This window comes from Camelus bactrianus, chromosome 9 (assembly GCF_048773025.1).
Source record: "Camelus bactrianus isolate YW-2024 breed Bactrian camel chromosome 9, ASM4877302v1, whole genome shotgun sequence".
In the NCBI taxonomy this organism is placed as follows: domain Eukaryota; kingdom Metazoa; phylum Chordata; class Mammalia; order Artiodactyla; family Camelidae; genus Camelus; species Camelus bactrianus.
In genome coordinates, this window is record NC_133547.1 from 32,507,573 (window position 1) to 32,534,046 (window position 26,474).

The 26,474-nt window shown below is 42.3% G+C and overlaps 1 protein-coding gene across 6 annotated transcripts in view; it reads right to left on the minus strand.

Annotated features, from left to right (window-relative positions):
* The window catches only part of PLPPR5 (phospholipid phosphatase related 5), a 102,723-nt gene that overhangs the window by 46,810 nt on the left and 29,439 nt on the right, over positions 1 to 26,474 (minus strand). For all 6 annotated transcript variants that reach the window (XM_045513232.2, XM_045513233.2, XM_045513236.2 and 3 more), the window contains exons 2-3: positions 16,143 to 16,275; positions 10,290 to 10,540 (exon numbers count right to left, since the gene is read on the minus strand). In XM_045513232.2, coding sequence (XP_045369188.1) covers positions 10,290 to 10,540; positions 16,143 to 16,275 — 384 coding nt within the window. The remainder of the gene's footprint in view (positions 1 to 10,289; positions 10,541 to 16,142; positions 16,276 to 26,474) is intronic.

The following is a 26,474-nucleotide window of genomic DNA, read 5'->3' on the forward strand; positions in this document are numbered from 1 at the left end:
ATTGAAATTACAGTGCTTTTTTCAGAAGTTTACAGAAATTTTTTTCCTGTACATTAAGGCACTTCAAGGGCAAATATATTTGACACAGGGAGGCTCACAGAAGATAACATGCCGCACTGTTAACCCCTTGCTGTGCGTTACCTGACAGATGAGAGCCGCGGGGCAGCCACAGAGGCAAGTGCTCTGCCCTCCCTTCAGGAAAGAGCAAGCTGTTCTCCTCTTAGGAGAGCAGTGAGCTGAGAGTCTCCACTTGCCGTGCATCTAGATTCCACAGTGTTTGAGCAGAGGCCACAAGCTTGCTGGCCAGCCCCTGACCAGTGACTGAGCATGGCAGGGGTACTAAGGCTTGGCCATTTATGCCCAACATGGGGCTTTTCTACCCCTGCTCAAGACTGGCTGAGACTCCCCCATCCAATCTTGCTTCTTTCCTCTAACTTTTGCAAATATTGCCCCCCTCCAATCCTCCAATAAATCTTGTCCACTTTTTGGAGAAGCGTAATTGGTACCAGGGCTAGTCTAAGAAAGCAGGTGGTCAGATGGGTTTGGCAACATATCTTGCCTGGAAATAAGGATCCCAACCTATGCACAGACAGTCCGCCAGGCAGCAATGCAATTGCTCAAAGCCACCAGTGGTGACTGGTGCCCGGGATGTGACGAACCTACTGAGAAGCGGACAGACTCCTCCCCCAAACTGCTGCAAGAATTAGCCGGCACACGCCTCCCGGAGCCAGGGCAGACCTCTGCGGCTGGATTCAGAAGGGGGTTTTATCAACGACGGTGAAACAGAAACAGGATAAGGGAGCATTTGTTGACATGAGGACACTCTCCCTGGGGATGTGGGATTTAACACTTTCACCAGGCCCCAGGGAACCATAGAAATACCTTGCTGGGCTGGCTCCTACAAGCCTAGAGAAAACGACTGCCTTCTCTTAATGAAGCTGATGTGCCTGCATTGCCTTGGCAGATGGGGGAAGGAATGAAAAGCCTCAGAGAAGTGGGCATTCCTGGGATGGACGCAGGAGAGGAGTCTCCAAGGCACCCCAGAGGATTAGGTACCCTGGGAGGACCTAGTGGACGCACCGCTGGTGAGAGGGGCACGGCATGACGCGCAAGTTTGGCAGTGCTGCCCCGGTGCAGGCGAGGGTGATGGGAGGAGAGGCTCCCACAGAGCTGGGCTCCTTGATGTCCATGTGGATTATGAGGGACCCGAAGAAACAGAAGCCAGGTATCAGTGCTGAACCATCAGAAGCAGGGATGGGGTGGGAGGGAGTATCGTAATTGTTACGGTGATGCTGAAGGCCTGAGGGACAGCCAAGGGGACTTGCCCAGCCAGCAGTTCTGAAGATGATTTATAAATGGCAGCATTTTCTAGGGGCTAAACATATGGGGAGCCAATGAGGCTCACAATTAATATACAATCACAAGAAAGCAAGGCTGCAGAGCTGAGAGTAGATGCCCCAATATAATATTTTAATTCTTTCTGCAGTTCTCTAACCTGGATGAAACTCACTGACTGAAGAGGCAGCTGGTCCCCAAGGGAAGGACCCTGCAGCACAACAGAAAGTATGTGTTGTAATGATTTCCTGGGTCCTTCTCCAAAAGGACCCGTGATCATTTAGTCAGCGGCGATACACTGGGGAAAAGAGAGCACCTAGATATTTTGAGGACTATTGGACATAGTCCCAGTGGGCACTGGTTCCCAGACACCTGAATTAACATCACCATGGCCTCGTGTCAGAGCAGGGTCACACGGGGACTAGATAACAAGTGAGTCCAAGCCAAAGTCTGGCTCACAGTGGACTTCCTCGGTATGAGAGCACACCCAGTGGTCGTGTTCCCCTGGGAGGGTGGAGCCCTGGGGGAACTCAACCGGAAGCTTATGAAACTGTATTCTCCCACTCCTGCAGGATAGTACATCAAACATAATACTGTGTTAGGGAAGGGGGGATGTTGAAGATTTGATGCCACCACTTAAGATCTCAAGAATGTGGGGGTGGTAGTTCTTCTCCTATCTCCATTCAGTTCACCAGTCTAGACAGATCCTGGAGAATGACCATAGACTACTGAATCATCAACCGAGGAGTAGCGGCCATTGATTTGTCAAATGCGTTCTTTTCTCTCTCATTCAAGAAAGAGGATGAGAAACAGCTCACATTCACGTGGAACAGGCAGCTCCTCACACCCCAGTTTATGTCAGGGCGACGTTCACTCTCCTGCTCTTTGCCATATCACAGTCTGCAGTGAGGTGGACATTCTGGACATCTCACAGGCTGCCATATGGATCCTTTACATCAAAAATGTCATTCTGATCAGGCAAGATAAACAAGAGGTGGTTAGCTCACTGGGGTCCTGGGGAAGACACACGCATTCCAGACCTTGGGAGGTAAACTGTATAAGATTCAGGGACCTGGGACATCAGTAAAGCTCTCAGGGACCCACTGGTCAGGGCCGTGCTAGACATACCCTCCAAAGTTAAGTACAAACGACTGCACCTTGTGTTCCCACCGCAAAGAAGGGAAGCACGGCACCTTTAGATCGCTTTGCGTTCTTAAGGAAACACATCCTACGCTTATGAATACCGTTCTGGCCCAGGTACCAGGTGACACGAAAAGCTGGGGCGGCAGCAGGAAGGGCTCTGCCATAAGTACAATCTGTCACCTGGGCCACACGATCCAGCAGACCCTACGGTGCTCGAGCGCCAGCGGTGGGAAGCACACAGCCTGGGGCTTATGGCAGTAAGTGCGAGAATCACGGTGCTGGCTCCTGCAAGGCCACGACATCGGCAGCAGGGAATGGGGTGTCTTTTAAAAAGGAGACGTGTGAGTGTGTCAGTGGGCCCAGCAGAGATGGACTGTTTGACCCCAGGGTATCAAATGACCGCACGTTCAGAGCTGCCCGTTATAATTCGGGTTCTGCTGGACCCCATCAAAGCGAAACTGCTTACCACAGAGATCCAGTCAGCAGTTAGAACGGCCGAGGCTGGTGAGGTTATTATGTAGCCAGTTATTGTACATTGTAAAGAAGTTAAAGATAACTTCGAAGTTGTCATTTTAGAAGCAATTAAAGTTCTTTAACATTGCAAACAACGTGCAGAACATAAGATATTCAAACTTAAGGGTCATAAGAATAAAATATGCATCCACTTAAAATCAAAGTACAATTAAAAACTTGACAATCATGACCATTCATATTTCTTTTAGTGTTTGAGCTACTTGGCTGCCTGAAAAACAGGACGTGAAACAGGAACTTATGGAATGCACATTTTTTCCCCCACATCCTTTCTAATTCATATCACACAACATTTCAATTAAAATCACCTAACTAGTTTTCTTCAGCTACTATGGGTAAGGCACTGGGCTCTGAAGATAACTCAGAACGGAGCTGCCTTCTCTTCACAGGGGCACATCTCAGGAGGCAGTGTGATGTAAGAGACCAAATGCTGGCTTTGGAGTCACACTGACCTGGAGTCACATTCCCGACTCTAATACTAGCTGAGTGACTCTGGGCAAAACTTCATTAGCCTCTTGTGGCCTCAGTGTTGTTACCTGGGAAAGGAAGACAGCCAGACCTTCATCGCAGCCTTTGTGAAGATTACGGTGTACAGAGGGCTTAGTATGATGCTAGACTGTTTCCTTTCGATAAATGGAAGCTGGGGAATAGAGATTGGAAACAAGGAAGCAGTAAAAAATGCTAAAATTGGGCCCAGGGATTTGGCTCCATGTAGCCATAGCATCTAAGCTGGTGATGGTGTGTGAAACCCGAGCTGCACACCAGACTGCTGGCTCTGGGTCTGGTCTGACTTTCCTACTCCTGTGCTCGAAGAGAAGATGCTCAGAGACCCCCAGTTGTTCAAATCTGTACGTCTCGTATCATCGGACTCTGGTCTCATCAGCACCACAGCTTTCAATTTTAAGGAAACCAACTGAATTCAAATCCTTATCATTTCACATCTGAGACTGACAATCTCTTTCAAATATTCTTTACTTTTAAGTTTTGTCTTTTCCTTTTAAAATCCCTCTTTACTCTCCATCAGACCATTTTAAACTTCAGAAGGACTGTATCAGAATGCACCAGCTTGACGCATTCTAGGTATTCAATATATATTTATGGGATTGAAATAAATAAATAAAACCCTTCTAAAGAACTGCTTCTATCACGTCATTTTTCAACTCTGTCTTGCTTATTAACTCAAGCATGAAGCCTCAGATTGGTTTACAAGGTCTTTCTGATTGATTTATTCTTGCTAATCCTTAAATCCCACAGTTCCTCCCCCTGCCCACCACCAGCCACCCCTTCTGCTCCCCATCTGCGGTGCGCCTGTCACTGGCCCCTAACTGCATCTGCTGCTTCTTGCTCCTTGCCTTTGCCCCCTCTGTCCCCTGACCTGGAATTGCTTCTTCTTTCCCTGTTCAAATCATATCCATCTCCAACCCTATCCCAAGAACCACTTATTTCTGAAGTACTGCTCCCTGATGCTTACCAATAATGGCCTCTTCCCTCCTGGGCACAGAGTGGCTCCCATGGTTGTTACCAGATACGCTAAAGATTATATTTCACTTAGAACTTTATTATGTACCATCCCCAGGACAAACTTATCCAGTAGGCACTGCAATACTTCTAGGGCTGATGGTACTTCTAGGGACCCATGAAATCGTCTTAATCTCTTAAAATCAGAAGGAAAAAGTGAGCATTTAGGTTGAAGAAAATGTTTAACATATATTATTTATAAATGCGTTCTTACAACAATGAGGTTCTAATATATACATATTTATATATTTATATTTATATTTGCATTTATATTTATATTTAAAGGCGGAGGGGGGCCATGAAGGCACACATGAGTACCTCGGCCCCACGAAAGTCACAGCGCAGCCCTGACCACCTCCCACTGCCCTGTGACAGTCAGTCCTGTTTTCCCAATTAGAATGTGTAGGTGCTGCCAGCCATCCCCAGGCTGGAGACCGCTCACACCTAACCTCCTGACGTCTTAATGGAGTTCTACGACATATTCTTCAATATTTCAAGGAGCCTAGTGGGATATTGTATCTATCCATCGTAGGCAAAAGTGCAGTAACTAAAAAGTCAGTACTCTTTGCTTTGGGCTGGAACTACAGTGAGTCAGTTGGCGACAATGGTGAGCACACGCTGCTGAGTGGATCCGATACGCTGCGGGAGACACGGGAATTGTTGTGATGTGACTAGAGAACCAGATACCACTATAAAGCCACGGGCCAATCACAGCATCCCCAAATGTAAGTGTCACGTATGGACGCCAGGTAAAATTCAAGTCAAGATGCAGGGTATCCATGTGTCTTTAATCATTTACTGCTTATTATTTGATAATTGTACGTGTGCCATTTTAATAATTGCATTATGCAGTTTCAAAACAGCGTATTATATTTTTATTATTATGGACCATTGTTTAATATCTGGGCCCAAGTTGGGATGCAAAAGTGTTAATCTGTTCAACAGAAGATAAAGACATGGAGTGCATGGAGGACTGGGGGGAATGGGAAGAGGTGAGCTATAAAAGGGGTCTGTGGTAGTGAAAACAGTGGAACCCAATGGGTACTCTGCAGATCTTCTGTACCTTCCCCCACCCGCTACCAATAACACTTCGCTGAAGGCTGGCAGCAGAAACTCAGTCGACTACTCGCAGGGTCACAGCACCGGTAGACAAGCAGACAAGAGCAGCCACATTACGCGTGCGTGCCCAATAAATGCTTTTTGGTACATTATCTAGTAGACACAAATTTGCTCAATTGAAATCCAGAGCACAGGGACTGTATCCATTTCTGCACTGAATTACTCCTGAGCAGGGAAGATTTAGAGGAATGGCCTTCCGATGGAAGCCAGGTCTCACCAGCCAGTGAAGACAAACTCTTGAAGGTAGCCCAGAGCCTTCCTTCTTACCCACCCCAATCCTTCTTCTCCAAACCCAGTCCCTGACCAGTCAGTCTCATGGAGTCAGCTGTGAGTAACCTGGCATGCTTCCCCAATTCCTGTGCCCCAGAATGACAGCCTGCTCATGTCCCTCTGCAGAATTAGGTAAAACGTCACAAACGGAGGGGCAGACAGACACCAGTGGGCTGTGTTCATTTGACTCTTGTCTTGGCAGCCTGTGGGCAGTCACTCCTGCACGTGGGACCTTGTGAGCTTTTCATAAAAGATAGGGCCATGTGGGCAGTGAGAGCAGGATGACACGAATGACCTGCCACCAACGAGGTGGAAGAAGACAGGAAAATGCTACTCCAGGGCTTTCCGCTAGTGTTTCGGGAGCACCTGCAGTGAACTGTTTAATGTCCACAGATTCCTCCTTTCCCGGTCCTTTCACCTCTTCACAGTCTGACTTTGCTGGGCCTCCCATCTCTAGGTAGAGACTCTTCCTCACCCCCATCCATCTGGGCTGGCCTTATGGTTTGCCTGGACCGAGAAAGTGCAGCCATGGGGGTGCTGAACAAGTTTTGGAGCCTGTGCCCCAAGATGCCTTGCAGCTTGGGCCTCTGCCCTCTTGGAAGGCTGCTCTAAGACTGTGGCAGGGAAAACAACCCATGATAAAGACGTCTTGAGAACATGAGAGCCCGGCTCTCCGGGCTGTCCCAGTTCCTCCACCCCCAGCTGACTGGTCAGCTGAACACGACTCATGAGAGATGCAACAAAGATTGACCACCAAGAAAACCACAGGTCAGCCTGCAGCATCCTGAGGCTCATAAATTCTTGTTGTTTTGAGGTTTAGGGTGGGTTGTTATGAGGCAGCAGATAATGGGAAAAGGTCAGTAAATGTAGCTGACTCTTCCTTTATTTTTTTAAGATTTTCAGAAAATCTAAGGTCAGAATTAGAAGACCTAAAGAGGCCATTCTATGACTTTTGGCTTCAACGGTTTACGAGGTCAACTGGAAAGTCACCAAACTGTATGCCTCATTCTCAACCTTGGAGTTTCACCTGACTTTAATTAAAAAACAAAAACAAAAACAAAAACAAAAACAAAACTTTACCCATTTTTATATGAAAAGAAATACCACGAAGCTAAATTTAAATATTATTCTAATGCAACTTAACACTGAATTATAAATTTAATGAGGGTTAAATAACCTTTAGAATTATTTCCTGGGAAACCGACAGCATTTGCAAAAACAGGCGTAGAATTTTTTTTTTTTTCCCTGAAAGTTCTCAGCAAAGCAAAAGAGAACAACTCGGTGATCAAATTACCCCCAAAGTCTTCATTAAAGTCAAATGCTAAGGGAGAGTTCAAGTTCATAAAAATATTCTTCCGTTCTGATTCACATGCTTCATAACAGGGCTCATTAACTTTTATTTACGTGTTTATATACATGTGTAACCCCTATGCCACATTAAACAAATATATCTCGACCTAAATATAGCAGGCAATCAGCCTAGTTCCACAGAGAACATTGAATAATATGGCTGTTTTCCCCTATTTACCTACATGTCAGAATCTGGCAAGCATTTTATGAGGCTGTGTTAGTTTAAAACATCCCAACATTTCTATTACAAAGTTTTCCAAGATGTCTCTAGTGAAGCTAGGAAAAAATATGTATGTATACGGGTTCAAATACAACGGCAAATCCTGACTGTAAGGCCTCCACGTGCAGCCGGAGTTATATTCGGAGTTGCCATGGCAGCCACCCACTCCTCACGCACAGGGGTGGCAGGGAAGGGGGAAGAGCAGCTAGCGGAGAACAGGATCTATTGTTACAAAGACAGTGGGACCCGTCAATGTAATTACAAGCAGGAATCCTGACTTTTAGTCTGAACCGCTGTTTAATGATAGAAGGTTCCTGAGTGCTGGAGTGTTATTAAATTTTTTTTTTCTCTAAACATATCTATCATCTGAACCTTTGGTTTTGACTTTTATGAGCACTGGGGAGTATGCAGGAGCAGGAGGGAATTCAGCTAACCAGACACCCGTGAAGGCTAATATTATTTAATGACTCCCTCTCTGGAACATTCGGAATCACTGTAGCCAGGAAAATAGGTGGTTCTATGAGTCTGGGCAAGTGACTTCACCTGCTGAGTGTCCTCATCTGTAAAATGGGCATAATAATAGTACATCCTTCAAGGAGCTGTTGTAAGGATTCAATAAGTTAGTGTAAATAATCAATGATAACAATAATAATAATAATTTTAATAACAGATAAATAAGAATTAGTAATATATTAAATAAATTAGTAAAAGTGAAGCCCTAGTGCCTGACGTATAGTAAATGGTCAAAAATATTTGCTAATAACAATAATTAATATTATTAAAACAGCTCCAAGTTTTTATTACAGACTAGAAGAATATGGCTTATAATCCAAAAGTTGCTTAAATAAATGCCTTCGAGTAAGCTCCTAAAACAAATCAGATAAGAAGTTGCTAAAACAAATGCCAGCAGACCAGGGCAAGACAAGATGCTAAGACATTTTTACAGTACATAAACGGATAGCACCTTCTCCCATAGCAATGCCTTCGGAAACACCACTTGGGCAGAAAACATAAAGACCAAGTATTCCACTCTGCTAGCACATTCACCACCATTGGCACACCCTGATCACACAGCAGAACCCATCATCTGCATCAGTGCTAAGATAATCATGTAACAGTATCTGGGGTCAGAGAGTATTCCGGAATTTGTCTCAAGTCATTGGCTTCATCATATGTCTATGCAGATCTGTATACTCAGACACAAATGCAAGCATCAGAGTTAGATGCCATGATCAGGAGTGAAACGTAATTTCTGACTCCTGATTCACTCAAGTTTTAGATCTTCATATTAAGGCTGAATACTCCATCTTCTAGGAGAGGTAGAATGTTCAGCCAAGAAATTTAGTGAACAGGAAAGAACATGCATGGATTAGAAGATTTCACGTGAAGTCTAGAAGTACCTTAGAATGTGCAGCAGAAAGCACAAGTGATGCGCTAAAGAATCGGGGGAAATTAGAGGAACAGAGTTGGGAGCAGAGTGAGGACAAGAAGGGCATTGTAACTGGGGAATTATACAGAAATCAGAAGAGAAAATGGATGGGATAGGATTTAATCCTTAACTCTATAAAAATTTTTCTCATTGGAATTTTAAAAAAATTCCAGACAGTGAGTGGTAGAATTAACTTGGCTTAAAAACTTTAAAAATGTTAAAATGCATACCCTTATGACCTCCGAAATCATCCTGCCATTGTGAATGTTAGGTACGATGCCATAGTTCCCCCTCTCAAATTGTCCTTTACTTGGTGATTATTATTTCCAGTCTCAAGTAGGGGTGTCGCAGGAGTTATTCTCTCTGCTTTCAGAGATAAACTGACAAGAATACGTTAGGAACATTAGAAACATTTCCATAATCAAATAGTTCTTAGAGGGTAAAAATAATTCCGAATTTTTTCATGTAATTAGAAATGATCGAATTTGGGTTCAGACTGGTCCTGAGATCTCTTGTCATTGAGCTGAAATCAGAAAGAAGTAGATATTGGCACCACTGGCAAGGAGGACCCCCAAAGAAAAAATTCTCTGAACGCCCTGCTGTAGCTGTGGAAAAGCCTACGAGGCATGTTTTGGAGTCCGACTCCATGGCTTCAAGGCAGATTCTGGTGCAGAGGGGAAGGCCGATGGACACAAATACAGGGACCAAGAGCTGCCCTGCCTTCTCCTCCTGCAGATCAGAAATGCACTCAGCGTGACCACTTACTTCCACCTACACGTGGCTGTCCGAAGACAGCTGCACTTAGGGCCTGGTTCTCACCACCAAAATGATGGCAAATACCCAAGAATAAAGAATATATATATATATATATAATTTACAACAGCATTTTGGTTAGTTCTACCAGAAAATATTAAAACACTGGTTGAGATATTACGATAATGTAGTTAACCAATAATGAAAGAACTTTCTAGAAAAAGAGTGCCTCTTGGCCCCCCTTCACCAGAGAACATCAGAGCTTGAGTAGGTATCTAAGAGGCCTGGGTAGTCCTTCTAATTGCACCATTAAACGTTTATGGGGACTGCTAATAGGACAAATTCATTTCCATTAAGCTCTACTTAATATAAAGACAAACATATTCTCAAATAGAAATGCTAATGGCTGTATTTTTTAATGCAACCAACTGCCCACACATAATCTCATGAGAGCCAACTGACTTAATTTTATCCACAGCAAAAACAGCTATTATTAAAAATAAATTAAATGGCCTGCAGAAAGCTTTTAATGTGACTTCCACTATGGCAGGGAGGAATAATTTCCACTTCGGGAGAATTCACAGAAAGACAGACTAAGAAAGGTTTCTGACTCTTACTTACTGTCAGATACATCGCTGCGTAGACACTGAGGGCCGCTTCTTTGGACGGAAACGTCTTCCTTGCTCTCATGATGAGATCCGGGTTCCCCGTGCAGGCCTCTTCCCCACTGATGAACTGCGTATACTGCTGGCATCCGAGGGCCGTGTAGTTGGGTTTGCACAGGGCCAGAAAATGTGGAGCCAGATTTCCTGTGACTACTTGTCCAGCATTTACAAAGATATCTGTAGCGAACAGTCCAAATGTATAAATTCCTGAGGAAGAAAACAAACCATGTTAACTTTGGGGTTTTTTGGTGTGTGTGTGTGTGTGTATGTTTCAGTTTACAATAAACCAACACGGCAATAGTTCAGAAACTCTAAAAGAGTTCACCATCCATCCATTTTTACATCATATGGTTCCTTCCATTGCCCTCCCTCCAGTGCCTCCCTGTGCTTTCCGAAGCGGTGGGAGTGTTAAATTATTTAACATACTGAGCTGTCTACCACTGGCTACATCTCTATGCATGCCAGGTTTATAAGACGCAAGATAAAAGAAGAAAGTCTATTCTAAGGCTGTGTTTGGGTGATGTGATTTTTTTTTAAATGGAGACACATTTCGCTTGAGGCAGTTTGGTCTATCACCTTCCACTAATGTTAGCAATCCTAATTTTCTCCCTGTTTTTGAAAATATATTTTTTTAATCTTCCCAACACAAAGCAGAGCAGTTGTCTCCCTTTGACTGTGCCTCTTAAACCCATGCAAACTGGTGTTAACTCTACTGGAGGCGCCAATTCGAGGTAAGATGCAGTGCCACCAGCCTTCACTTAAATATCACGGAAAATCAGGAGTCAAGCAGAACGTTCTCAGATTAATCTCTATACTGCCTTCAGAGACATTTTTAAAAGTCCCATAACAGCGGGTAACTAAGACCCACATTATCTTTTTGGGATTGAGTTTTAATTTGTCACCATTTGGGACAATTTAGTCAATAATAAAACAATTAGATTATAGTTTTAAAATCATCTTCACAGCATGGAAATTTATGATTTGTTTTGTTTACCTGAAGGCATAGAATTAAGTACCTAAGTTCCCCCTTCCTTTGTCAGAAACATGCCAATTTACTCAAATACCAAAAATATTTTCTAAATTCAATGTCATTGATCGTTACTGCCAAAACTTATCTTTATTAGGTAGGGTAGGCAAAGTAAATACTTTGGCATCATTTTCAGTTAAACTTATAGATACAGTCTTCAAGGACGTGGTACCAATGTAAAGAAACCCATTTTTAAAAATAGTTTTGGATAATAAAATCCATCAGCACATTTTAAGACTATAACAAAATAACACTTCCAAAATAGTCAGTTCATTAAAAAGTCATAAAATTCCATTATAATAATTAGATTTTTTTTCTTAGTCATATATTTCTGAACTGTTTGTTTCCCAAGCCTTTACATAATTAGTGGCTGCTGTGTAGGAAATCACCAGGATCACAGAAATAATTTTGCAGCATTAGATGCATGACTCTCATTTTCATTTTCAAAATACTATGTAAGGTTATAAAAGGTTCATGCACACAGACCTGCACATCGTGAAACTCTACGTGTGTACAAATGGCAATGAAAGAAGGACATTAGTGCTCTCTTTCTCAAAAAAATTTCAAAGCAATAAAAAGCTTTCTTTACATCTTACCAGCATTCCATGAGCCATGCAAGTAAATGTTATTAAATCAGAAATTCAGCAGAGGCAGAGGAATGGAAGAGAACGAAGCTTAATAAAATGTTACTGTACACAGCCTCTTCCTTCCAAATCTCATGGCCCAGCCTGGGAACCTAAATGGTAAGTCTTTCTCTCTCCTCTCTTGTGACCTCGGCTGAGATGTATTCATTTTATTTAACCAAACCATTCTTTTGATCTGGTGTAGTAAGTTTTCCTGTTTAAAGGAAAGAGGAATATTTGATAAGGATAAGGAAATGTCTCTTGATACTTGTAAAGTTTCCAAATATGCTTTGGAATTAAAATGTCAGCACATCAGGCCCAAGGCCAATATTGCAGCCGACTATGAAGATATTTATTTAAGTGAGATCCCATGAGTGTATCCACTGCGCTGACCTCCAGAATAATGTCGCTATAAAGAGTGACGTTCTATTATGCAGTAACGCTTTGCTCACAAGCTTCCCATTTTATCATAACAGACCGGAAACACCCAAATCATGATAAGCAAGGAAAAAGTAAACAAATCAAGCACTCCTAAATATTTTCTAAAATCGTATGAGAAGTAAGAAACACACAGAGACTTAAAAGCACGCTTTCCTTTGTGCCATATACCATACCTCGCTTTACTGAGCTTCGCTGTGTTGAGTTTTGCAGGCAGCGCATTTTTTACAAATTGAAGGCATGTGGCAACCCTGTGTTGAGTAAGTCTATTGGCGCCATTTTTGGAGCCAATAACATTTGCTCACTTTGTGTCTCTGTGTCACATTTTAGTAATTCTTACAATATTTCAAAGTTTCTCACTATTATATTTGCTATTGCTGATGTGTGATCAGTGCTCTTTGATGTTACTATGGTGATGGTTTGAGGGTACCACAAACTGCACCTGCATAAGACAAAGAACTGAATCGATAAATGTGTGTTCTCTGACCGCACCACCAACCAGCCGTAACCCCCGTGTCTCTCCCTTTCCTCGGGCTTCCCTACGTCCTGAGACACAACGTTACTGAAATTAAGCAATTAATCCTGTGCAAATCCTCTAACAGCTGCTAAGTGTTCAAGTGAAAAAAATCACACACCTCTCACTTTAAATCAAAAGACAGAAATGATTAAGCTTGGTGGGGAAGGCACATCAAAAGCCAAGATAAGCCCAAAGCTAGGACTCTGGTGCCAAACAGCCAAGTTGTGAATACAAAGGGAAAGTTCTTGAAAGAAATTACAAGTTCTGCTCCAGTGAAGACACAAATGATAAGAGAGTGGAAGAGCCTTATTGCTGATTTGCAGAAAGCGTTAGTGGTCCAGAGAGACGGTCAAACCGGCCGCAATATTCCCTCCAGCCAAAACCTAAGCCAGCGTGAGGCCCTACCTCTCTCCAGCTCTCCAGAAGCTGAGAGAGGTGAGGAAGCTGCTGAAGAAAAGTCTGAAGCCAGCAGAGGCTGGTTCATGAGCTTTCAGGAAAGAAGCCATCCCCAAAACCTGGAAGTGCAGGGTGATGCAGCGAGCGCTGATGTAGATGCTGCAGTAAGTATCCCGGAAGATCCGGCGAAGGTGCCACATACACGACAGATTTTCAGTGGGGACAGAACAGTCTTATGCTGGAACAGGATGCCGTCTAGGACTTTCCTAGCTGAGAGAAGGAGTCGATGCCTGCCGTCAAAGCTTCAAAAGACAGGCTGACTCACTTGCTAGGGGCTAATGCAGCTGGTGACTTTAAGTTGGAGCCAATGCTCATTTAGCATCCTGACAATCCTAGGGCCCTCAAGAACGATGCTAAATATACTCTGCCTGTGCTCTATAAATGGAACCACAAAGCCTCGATGACAGCATGTTTATTTACAAAATGGCTTATTAAATATTTTAAGCCCACTGTTGAGACCCACTGCTCAGGAAAAAAAAAAAAAAAAAGATCCCTTCAAAATTCGACTGCTCATTGATGACGCACCTGGTCACCCGAGAGCTCTGGTGGAGACGTACAATGAGCTTAAGGTTGTTTTCACGCCTGCTCACGCAACGTCCATTCTGCCGCCCATGATCAAGGACTAATTTTGGCTTTCAAGTGGTATGATTTGAGAATTACATTTCTTAACGTTATAGCTGCCATAGATAGTGATTCCGCTGATGGATCTGGGCAAAGCAAGCTTGAAAATCTTCTAGACAGGATTCACCATTCTAGACGCCATTAAAAACATTTGTGATCCCTGGGAAGAGGTCAAAATATTAGCATTAACAGGAGTTGGAAAGAAGATTCCAACTCTTACAGATGGCTCTGAGGGGTTCTAGACATAGTGGAAGAAGTAACTGCAGATGTGGTGGACTCAGCAGAAGAACCAGGATTAGAGGCGGAGCCTGAAGGTGGGGCTGAAGGGCTGCCATCTCATGGTCAGACCTGAGTGGATGAGGAGCTGCTTTGCGTGGATGAGCAAAGAAAGTGGTTTCTTGAGATGGAATCAACTCCTGGTGAAGATGCTGTGAAGACTGTCCAAAGGACAGCAAAGGATTTAGAAAATCACGTAAACTTGATAAAGCAGCAGCAGAGTTTGGGAAGACTGACTCCAACTTTGAAAGAAGTTCCGTTGTGGGTAAAACGCTAGCAAACAGCACTGCACGCTACAGAGAAGTCATTTGTGAAAGGAAGAGTCAAACAATGTGGCAAACTTCATTGCTGTCTTATTTTAAGAAATTTCCACAGCCCCTCCCAACCTTCAGCAACCACCATTCTGATTAGTCAGAAGTTTGCAACACTGAGCCAAAACCCTCCACCAGAAAAACGATTACGACTCACTAAAGGCTCAGGCGATGATTAGCAGTTTTTAGCGATAAAGTTTTCTTTAATTGAGGCATGTACATTTTTTAGACGTAATGCTATTGTACACTTAATAGATTACAATATATTGTAAACATAACTTCTATATGCACTGGGAAACCAAAAAAATTCATGTGACTTGCTTTACTGTGATATTCACTTAACCGTGGTAGCCTGGAAATGAGCTTGCAGGATCTCAGAGATATGCTTGGATATTCTTTAGAAGTACGTGTATAAATGCATAAAAATATTTTACTTAAGTAGGCATAATATAATTTAGCAATATTTAGGAAGGTTCTTGCTTTAGTTCTGAGTATAGTGTTGTTTATTTTGTTATTAAATGACTCATGCAAGGATAAATAGGTCAAGAACGCAGTACTGATCCATGCGAAAAATAAAAGTTTTAAAGTTTCATATAAAAGTTATCCCTTTAACAGTATAAATGAGGGCTGTGGAGATGTGTTAAGTTGATGAAAATAAAAAGAACAGTTTTAGATAGGAAGACGTTTTGTCTTCAGAGTAATTTAAAGGTCTGATGACATTTGATTAGTCTTTAGTGGGCTGATTGATAGATTAGGTGATCTACGCATAATATATCCAAAGTCTTCATCTTGATCCTATCAATATGAGAAATATATTGAAGAGTTACAGTAACAATCTTAATACTGATCAGAATTTGTCTTAAATGTTATATAGTATATACATACTTTTTTTTTAATCTGATAAAGCCAGGAAAAAATAACCTATGTTAAATTTTATTGTGTCAGTTCAAAAACCTGTGTTGGCCAAGTGTCTACTGAAATGATTTTCAGTAATTTGCCAATGTTCGTATGTATTAGTGCTAGAATTTGAGACAAAGTATCAGTAAATCTTGTCCTCTAATAAAATCACCAATATATTTTTGTTGGCATAGGAAAAAACAGCTCAAAAATAGTTCATGGAGTTCTATATATGAAAATTAACAAATACAACATTTCTTTTATTTGTCAAATTATTTTTCTTGTCCTTCATGATCAACAACCTACCTTATCATTTCTCCCTAGGCATTGTTTCCGAAATTTAATAGACACAGTAAATCACTTCTTTTAATTATGTAATTTTTAGTTTCTTTAGGAATATTAAATATCCAAATGTGGTGGGGTTTTTTTTTTTCCCTTAAAATAATATGGAACTGACACCATGGAGTCTTGCAAAGCAAGAGAGAAAATAGTATGCAGTGTTTATTTTTAAAACCAAATTGAAACATTTCAAAGAAAATATAACCTAATATTTGCATACAGTTAAAATACTGGTCATTTTAAAGATTAGCTTATACATAAACATTGTTTCAGCAATAATAAAAACAATTCAATGAACACATACCAAGAAATCGTACAGTTCTCCTCACCAGTGGGTTTATATAGCAACAATCTCCAGTTAAAATAGTTTTCTCTTGGTTTTCAAAATCCCTTGTGGCCAGTTGTAGGCAAAACACAGCAGTTTCTCCAACTATTATCTTGCAAGGAAATGAAAAATTAAAGAACATTAGAATATAACCAGTATAAAGGAGAATATTTTTATTTTTTTAAAAATGCAAACAAATGGTAATAATCTCAATATAAAACTGAACCAAACATGCTTAACTAAACTCTTTTATAACCTTATCCATATATATGTACAAAACCCATATTTCTCAAAATTCAAGAAAGTATTAAACTAATAAATTACAGACAAAAATTGACTATAACATTTTTGTTTTCTAAAAGACTCCATTGTAGATGAAGTATATGAAAGATCTTTCCTTTAAGGGAGCGCTCAGTTATTTTTTTATGTGTACTTTAGTTTCATGTTTCATTTTTAAGTGATTATGTCTGGTTTAAATTTGATTCTGCCATAGAAATCAGAACAATTCTCTATGAAAATATTCTTAAAAGGATCTGATATAGGTATACTAATTTAAAATTATATTAATACATTTATAACAATAATATAAGTATTCTGTTCTGGGACATTGTTAAGAATTATAATTCATATAGTCTTTATACCTTCGTATACCCACGTCATTTTCATATGCATTAAAAACTGTATGAAACACAGAGTACTTCTTTCACAAGGGGAAAAACCCAGACTTGGAACTCAAATGAATTGACAAAGGCAACAGAGCTAATGAGGAAAAAAAATCAGGTTCTGGTAACAGATTCCTTGCTCAAATATGCTGAGTTATGAAAGGACCTGCCCGCCTTCCATGGGTGCTCATATCATTTCACTAGCTTTCATACACGGTCTTTAAAATCGCCCAGTAGGGTACCAGAACAAGTGATGTATCACAGTACCATTTTACGGATAAGGAAAGGAGAGCTTGGGGAGGTTACATAATTTGCTCCCCATCAGGCCAGTCAGAAGCCAAGCAGTAATTTCTGACTCAGCTCTAGACCTTTTGACTCTATTTAATACCGTGAACAATAGCACTAGAAATAAGGTTGTGAGGAAAGAAACCAGATCCGATAGCATGTCTCCTAATTTTGTCACTGTTAAGGTCAGTTTTTAGTTCATCTTGTCAAGGTTAAATAACGGACTACTTAGGGAGTCCCTGGCATTCCCCAGAGGAGTGCTCTTGGGGTCTTCATGAAAAGTACTACCTTTGATTATAAGAAATTCAAAACCATAAGTGGCAGGTAGAGAAAGAGGTCACAGGAGATTGTCTGACCTAACTTTACCCTAATATGTGTAACAGATTATGAGACATCTCTTAATTTTTATCCTTCTTTCTACCTCCTTTTTCTCTTGTCTTACTGTATTTCTTCTTCTAAGTAGGTCAGGGTCCAAGGTTTAACCAGAAGATGTTGAGCTGAAATACGTTAAAGGCATCTAGTCTTGCCTATCTGAATTGAATTAGGCAAGGTCAGAATTTATAGCTTTCCACATCCTCCTGAAAGTTTTAACTTTGGTAAAGTAGGGCAAGTGTGTGATGAAACAGTTCATGCAGCCCAAAAAGGCACAAGAGGTATTTCTTACAGGTTCTTCAGCTGCCACCAGGGCGCTAGGAGAAGCCGACAAGCAGACAGGCTGTGTGTTTGACATCATTTTATCTCCCCATTCTGAATCACTCTTATCAAGCCCCACCGTCTCTCTGCTGCTCCTTGAAAGAAGTTACTTTCTGAGTTTTCAGTTTCAACTTCTTCCAGGCCTGTTTTGCCCCAGAATGCTCCAAATTCTAACATTCAGTCATCCACGACACAACACGAGCTGGCTGGCTCCCCGCTGATTCCGCCCTCTGATCCTTCGCTTCTCCACAGCAGGTATCAGGGGGTCTCCACACTCAGGCTGGCTCCACTCTCTGGTATAACTTGAACCCCCAACTCAGCCTGTTAACACACCAAACCCCCCAGACTGGAGTAGATACCCAAGAATTCTTACTGAACACATGAATGAATTCCATCCTCAACAGATCAGAAGGTCTTAGTCTGCCTCTGACCTTTTGCCTGACTCTTAGTAACCAACTTTTTCTGCCTTGTTCCGGTGATGAAGGCTCTACCCTACACCCTAATTCCTATAACCAGTCGCTTAGTCTCTGACTTGATTACCCATTTAGTTACCAGGTTCCTACCAGACTAACAGCTGCCTCGTCTGGTCTACTCTTTCCAGTCTTCCTGATGCTAACCTCTTTGCCTGCCTGCATCTCAGCACTTTGCATGTTTATAAGTTTTCTGTTGGTGTCTTGAGCATATCTGTCATTGTCTCTGTCAGTATCATTTGGCTCCTACTAAAATAAACCCATGCAAATTGGCTTAAGAATAAGAGAGAATTTATTCTAGTGTTGGTGGGTTATCTCAGAACCTAGCATGATAAGACACAAGGGTTAGATCCAGGAATGGAAATGTCTCAGGAGTTCAAGCAACTACTCTCTGAGTCTCATTCTCTTTCTCTGGAGTCACACTCTCTCTCATCTCAGCTCCTCTCTGACTGCCTGACTCATTCCTGTCTTTCTGCAAGCCACTTCTCCTGTTCCTAGTGTACATGACTGCCCTAGCAGCCTGCACGACTCCTGTCTGAACATGTCAGTTCACTTCAAGGAAAACCCAACTAATTAGATTTACTGAGCCCCAATTCAAAATTCCCAGGAGGTTCAGCTTGAGACAGATGTCTCTTCCAGTCCAATTAACCAAGGTTAAGAAGGTGTGACAGGGTGTGTGAAAATTGCCTCTGTGGGTAGAAAGGTTAGTTCTCAAACAGAGGTGCAATGATGTCTGCTCCAAACTCCTATCCATTACATCTTGCTGGACCGCCGCCCATGCTAGTTCTTGCCCTAGATTGGCTCTTTCCGCCATGTTATCTGGATACTGTGTTCTGTCTGCCTACTTGGACTTCATCTCACCAAATGTATGTGCCCAGGCCCTCGTGTCTGCCTTCCTTCAGTGGATGTGTCCACCTCCCATGCTCCAGGTCTCCCTTCCTCACTGTGGCATCTACAGAACTCCACATCCAAATCATATTCTTTCTTAACTTCCCCCATCCCAACTTCCTAAGCCAAAACTCCCACTGTTATAACTCTCAGATAAATTCAAGTAATGAAAATAACACAGTTGTTAACTACAGCGAATATCCAGATGCTTCTGAGTTAAGGAAACAGTGTCAGGTACTGGTCTTTAAAGAAGGGTTTATAACCTAGTTGGTTGGACACAGAGTGGAATAATTAATAATGGTACAAGGCTGTACATTCTGAGTTTTGACTGGTTTGAATAGAAAGTGCCAGTAGAACATTTAGGAAGTGTCACTGAGTCACTGAGGGCATCTGTGATGGCCATGAAATGTGCCACTAGGATCTCCTGCTCTGGGGAGGCTTTTGGTCTGATGGCCCCAGCTGTCACTCCTCTGAATCAACTACTGACTCCCTGCTGGGTCACATACTACATGCGTGAGCTAAGAACAGTTTTTACAAATCTAGAAGAAAGAATAAGTGACAAAACGAAAAAAAGATACTTCCTGCAGGTTCCTTCTAGCAATGAGTAGGCATGGTGGGGGAATCTGGGTGAGCCCATTCCTCTGAGATGGGGGACACATCTAACGGGCAATCTTGGTTTAAATCCCCCCCCCATGAATCTGGCCAAATCTTTCTTAGAATTGTGCTGTACTCTGAGGTGCTCCTTACCCAGTCCTTCTTCCTTCCCTCTCTCCTTCACAAAGGTCAGACCTCCATCATAGTCTGAAGGCTTTCTTTGCCTTCTCTGGCTTACCACCCCTCAACTTTTCTCTTTCACAAGTGTTTCCCTTGATAAATCCCTTGTATGTCTAATCACAGTTGGGACCTACTTCTAGGAGAACCCACATTAACATGCCATCAAAGCAAGACAGGGAGTGATCATGACTACTTTTCAAGGAAGGGTAGTTATGATACAGAGGTAGAGGATTTGGATGCAAACCTTACTGGGAAGGCAGGGTTAAGAAAGGAAAGGAGATAGCTCTCAACTTGATCTGAACAGAGACTAAAGTGGATTGAGTTTGTCTTGGAGGAAGAGGCTCTGGTCAGTGAATTGAAGATCTCAATTCTATGTGTCCTGATTTTTTTTTTTTTTTCCGTTCTTATCCTCTTGTCCTGTGGAAGCCCTTTCTAGAGGACTTCCTCCTTAGACTTTACCAACCCCTGAACTGTGACGAATCCTAAATACTTCTCTGTCCCCTGAGCTCCGGGTGCAGGTCTTCAACTACCTGTTAGACAGCAATGTCTCAATATGCTCTGATCTGCATATTGACGTTCTCAAACCTTTCCATCCAAAATGAAATTCCTGTCTCTCACCTTAAGCCTTCCGTCCTCCATGTCACCACCGCAGTTCACCCACCACCCTCCAACTCGGACACTCAGGCTACAACTCTGACACTCTTACACACCAGGCTGAAACTTCACTCCCCTCATTTGTCTGTCTAAATCAATTGCTAAATTTTATTGCTTTTATATTTTAATTATACTTCAAATACATCTATTTTTATCACTATTGCCATTTAAAAATTCAGTCCCTTATCACTTCTTTCCTGCATTATAGCATCCTCAGAACTCACTTCTGAACTTCCATTTTCCCTGCTGAAATTTTGAGCAATCCACATTTCCTATTTACAATTTCCAATGTGTCTTCATAGCCAGTGGAGTAACAGAAATTGTCATAAGAGACTGCTTACAGGTGAGCCTGAACCCATCTTTTTCAGCTTCTACAACTCTTACCAGCCTCCAGACATGCTGTGTTCTAGTCACAGCTAAACACGCTCACTCCCAGCATTCCAGGCATTGCCAAACATCCTGGCTTTTATACTTGGCCCATGCTTAAGACAGGCAGGGGACCTAACTTAGACAAGCAGAACTGTGCTTAAGACGTGATTTAAATATTGCCTGCTCTACTGCAAGTCTATTTCTGGCGCAGCCCATCCCTCCGTCTCTGCGTTCCAGTGGCATTTTGTACGTTTATTACGGTACTTTACGCATCTCTGTATAGGGATCAGTAACATCTGTCTCCTCCACTTAATTGAGAGCTTCTCTGAGACAGGGACTGTATAATGTTTATCTTTATATTCCCATATTAAAGCACAATTCCTAGCAATAAATATAAATGGCTGCATGAACGAGTGAAATCTAGCTTCATTTCCCTTTATAGATAAGGATACCTACCCAGAGAGAAACCAAGAATTTAAACACGTCTGTTACTGGCACAGCCAGAATCTGAATCCAAGTTTAGAACTATTTGAGCACAGCCTCTCGCTAGGATTGTGTAAATTCTTCTTCCAACTTTTCCAGGTTAAGCCAGGTCAGCCCCCTGCCCGCCACCCACACCTCTCAAGGCTCAGGTCACATCTGGAGCTCCACCATTTTCCCAGCATTTCTACAGCTTTAAGGGAAAGGTGTTGGGGCACAGAGCACCTCATAAGGAGCTTTACAACTCCTGGGGTGCCCAGGTATAAGAGAACTGGATATAGAGAAAGACTTTCCTGATCTTTTTAATACACACACCAGCATTACAACGAAGACCAAGAGAGCTTCACGCCCTCTTTCGAACTCTGGTTTTTTGTCTGTTTGTCTGTTAGTTTGTTTTGTGAGATTCGGTCTTCAGCAAAATTTCTTCATGTTTCTTCCACGTGCCCTTGCTTCTTAAGTGTAACTGAAGACCTGGTGGTTCGGTCATTTTCTTACCACTGTTAAGAAGGGGTTCTTAATATGGGGTCACTGGCTGCCATTTTCATTAAATTCCCAGAGCAACCTTTGGGAAAAGACCAGAATTGTTTGCTTTTTCTCCTCTGAGTGGGAGGCGGAGAAACCTGGCAGGACAGAGGCACAGAAGCCAGAGATGGAAATACTAAAAGCTTTGTCACTCTGTCACTCTGTGGTATCCCTTGATACAATTTCCTTTCCTGTGTGAACGAATAAATGAAAGCTGTTTCCAGAGAGAGTCGAGGTGATGAACAGTGTTAACTGAGCTCAGCTGAGAAGGAGCAGGGCCCCTCCTCCTGCCACAGGCTCCGGCTGTCCTCAGAGAGAGAGAAAGCAGCAGGACCTCGGGAAGGACACCTGAGTCCCTCGTGAGGACAATCAACTGGCCGTCCATTGGCCAGCTGTTCACACGGCGCATTCCTCCCCCACCTCAGCAAAACCCCCCCCCCATTCATTGGGACATAAAAGAAAATGGGTGAAAAAGATTTTCCTGGTAGAGGGGGTGGAGGCTGGCACGGTAAGAGCACAGCGGTCAGCCCTCATTTCATTTCTTGCATCTGCCTCCCAGCTCCCTTATCCCACCACCAAGACGCAAAGTTCCGCTGTGCCCCGTTCTATAGGAAGCCCTCAGACAACCTCCATGGTTGGCTGCTGGCATTTGTGCTCCATGACAATCTGATCTGGAATGTGGTTAAGATGCCCACCAAGGGCTCTGGAGCTGGTACCCAGGGGCCCCCACTGCCTCACGGAGCTGGGTCCAAGCACCCGTGCTGTTCCCCAGGCCCCAGCCCCTCCCCACTGCACCCCAACATCCTGCCTCTCTAGAGGAGAGAGTGGTGCTCCTGGACCTCACCCAGAGTGACAAAGGGAAGCCCTGCATTCCACAGAGCAGCCCAAATTGGAGCGCTCTGTTCCCCGTTATACACCATCCTCTAACCGTGACACTGCATCACGCTTTGTTGATCTCAAGCGTTGACACTGCAAAGTTCCTTGAACCCTCCCTTGCTTACCAAGCCAGACCTAGACAACCCCCCTTTCCTAAATGAACCATCGATGTCTCTGTCTCGTGTGGGAGGACAGATCTGGTATCTGGTCCCTTTTCTTTACCCTGTTTGTCAGTGAATAAAATGCCCCATCCTGCTGATGAATACAGCAACCCACAAAAATGCAGGTGTGAACCATAAATCACCAAGTATAAACGTCTCTGCTATGAGCCCATAATGTTGCTCTCATATCTCAATTCCCAGAGGCTGATCCTCTGTTATCTATAATTCTTAATGACAAAAGACTGAACTAAGGTTTTCCGGGAAGATAACATCATAGCAGACTTTCATCAAATGTCAAACCCCCAATAGCTTTATGTTTTCAGTTAAAAATACCCAATTAGAAATTCCTCTCCCCTTCAACGGGTGGTCACTCAGAGGTATCTATGCTCTTCATTGCTTTGAAATTAGTACAAGAAAAACATTTCCGATGTATTACAGCAGCAGAAAGCATGCAACCTGTGTGGCGGTACTTGGCATGTGTCTCACACATTTCAGATATATGTCAAATAATATCTAAAAAGCAACTTTAATCATGGAAGTGTAGTAATGGCGCACACTTAAGTTTTAAAATGTTACAGGGTACTGGGTTTATATGCAGGTTCTTATCAAACATATTATTCATTCTTGGTTGTAATACAGACTCACACAGAGAGCGAGCTCACTTCCCATCTGGCCAAGGCAAGGTCTAAGTTATACTAAGAGGTAAAGAGCTTTACTGGGCACCGCCTCACTAACTTTGTGTTCTGATACAGAGAAACTGCGGTTTCCTCTGTGTATAGATGAAACTCACCCTTGCTAAGTAAGGCAGTTGCTAACTTCTTGGAACAGTTTCTAAGTGACACTGAGGTTGGGAGAGAGGAGAATTAACTGAACTAAAGAAGTGATATAGTTAGTGATGTGAAAGTTTGCAGACTCCCTCCCAGGAAGTAAGAAACTATGGCTACGTCTTGGTATAACTGTCCATATTTCATAATCTGACCACCAAAAACTTGTGTTCTAACTTTCATACTCTAAAGTTGCTGTGGTAAGTGGCTACCTAGCCTGGACCAAGATTCTCTGCACATCTGCCTCTAGGTGACTTACATCAAAAGATAAATTACACGTGTCCGTTTCAGACCAAAAATGCAAAAGAACCACGTGTTTCCTCCACGTTCTCTCCACCCGTCTGCTGCCTGGAAGCAGAGAGATTTCTGGGCCCAGCAGTTGTTGGTGTCACTAGAGGAAAGGAGTCCAAGCCCCTGAGTCAGTGGCCCTGCACTGGACTGGGACATGAGTGAGTGACACCCTCTAGTGTGAAGCCAGCGGAATGCGGGGGCTTATTTGTCATAGCAGCTAGAATTTGCAGATTTCCCTGTTTTTCACAGAGAGGGAATAAGTCTCAGGCTCAGAGTGTCCAGCAGAAAATAACTGGCTAGCATAAAAAAATTGTTTTTATTGTATTTATTTTATGATTACCTTCTATTTATCAAGTGATAATGGCATTCCATTTATAGTAATAAGTTTTCTTTTATAATAACTTCTTAGTACAGTAAGTTGATTTAAAGAAAAAAATGAATGACAGTTGAGGTGATATGCAGGCATGAGAGAAATCATGAAGGTGATACCATGAGAGACAAATTTGGGAAACACTGAACATATAATAAAAGCTAGCTTAAAGCTTCTGCACAGCCAAAGAAGCAATCAACAAAATTAAAATGCAACCTATGGAACAGGAGAAAATATACACAAATTATGTATCTGATAAGGGATTAACATTCAAAATATTTAAGGATTTCACACATCTCAACAGCAGGAAAAAAACAAACAAAGGAGCTGAACAGACAGTTTTCCAAAGAAGATATACAAATGGCCAACAGAGACATGAAAAGGTGCTCAAGCTCACTGATCCTCAGGGACATGCAGATCAAAACCACCCTTGTCAGGACGGCTGTCATCAAAAAGATAAGGGATGACTAGTGTCGGCGAGGATCTGCAGGAAAGGAAACCCTTGTGCACTGTGGGTAGGAACGCAAATCGGTACAACCACTGTGGAAAACAGTACGGAGGTTTCTTATAAGATTAAAAATAGAATTACCATATAATCCAGCAATTCCACTCCTGAGGGGGTATTTAAAGGAACTGAAATCAGGTTATCAGAGAGATAACTGCACTCCTATGTTCACGGTGGCATCATTCACAACATCTCAGATGTGGAAACGGTTACTTCAAATTTCGTCTGCTGATGTTCGTATATATGTGGAAAGAACTTATTTACTGTGTAGCGTGTTTAAATATTTAAGTTTTATGAACTAGTTCCTCCTTTGTAAGCTGATTATTCAACTTGTTCAGTTTTTTCTTTTTTGTAACAATTATCAGATTATAAAAATGATGAAAGTTTATTAATTGCTCAAATGAAAAGTAAAAATGTAAAAAGCAGAAAAACTGCCTATCATTGCATAACATGGAGAAGTAAATACAGTGTAACTCCTTTCCATCTTAATTAAAAATAAACCGTTATCATGAAAACTGTTTAAAAAAATTAGAAAACATAAAAGAACATACGTGTCCATTTATAGATGAATGGATTAAACTTAAAGATGTGCTACATACATATACAATGGAATGCTGCTATTCAGCCATGAGAAAGAGGGTAGCCCCTACAGCTGGTGACAACTTGAATGAACCCTGAAGGCCTTATGCTAACTGAAATAAATCAGACAAAGACAGACCAATACTGTATGGGATCACTTATAAATGGAATCTTAAAAAAAAAAAAAAAAAAAAGGGAAGTAAAACTCACAGAAACAGGGCAGAATGGTGGTTTGGTTACCAGGGACTGGGGGCTTGGGGAGGTGGAGGAATATTGGTCAGAGGGCACAAACTTCCAGTTATAAGAGTAACAGCTTCCGGGAGTCTAATGTACAGCATGGTGATTACAGCTAAAAATACTGTATTATATACTTGAATGTTGCAAAAAGAGTAGATAAACACTCTCACCACACACAAAATGGTAAGTGTGTGATGGGATGGAGCTGTAGCTCATGCTACGGCAGGAATCATTTTGCAATATAAAATGTATCAAACCAACACACTGTACCCTGAAACTTCCACAATGTCACATGTCAGTTATATTGCCATGAAGTTGGGGAAAATAGATTTCAAAAAAAATGACACGGCATGTACTAGGTTTTAGGACCTGTTCTCAGCACTTTGCAGATATTTGCCAATTTAGTATTTAAAACAACCCTATGAGGTAGGTATTGTTACTGAAATCCAATTACAGATAAAGAATACAAAGCACAGAGGAGGTAGACTGCCAGGGTTGGGTATATAGTGAGGAGCCAACATCTGAGCCCACGCTCTTAACCCTTCCATGTCACCAGCAGTGGTTAAGATTGCGGGCACGTGGCCACTGGGAGGCCCCAGCATCCCAGGGAGAGGACAGCTTCGGGGAAATGGTGGGTCAGAGGCAGCTCGGATAAAAGGATGCGAGGCCAA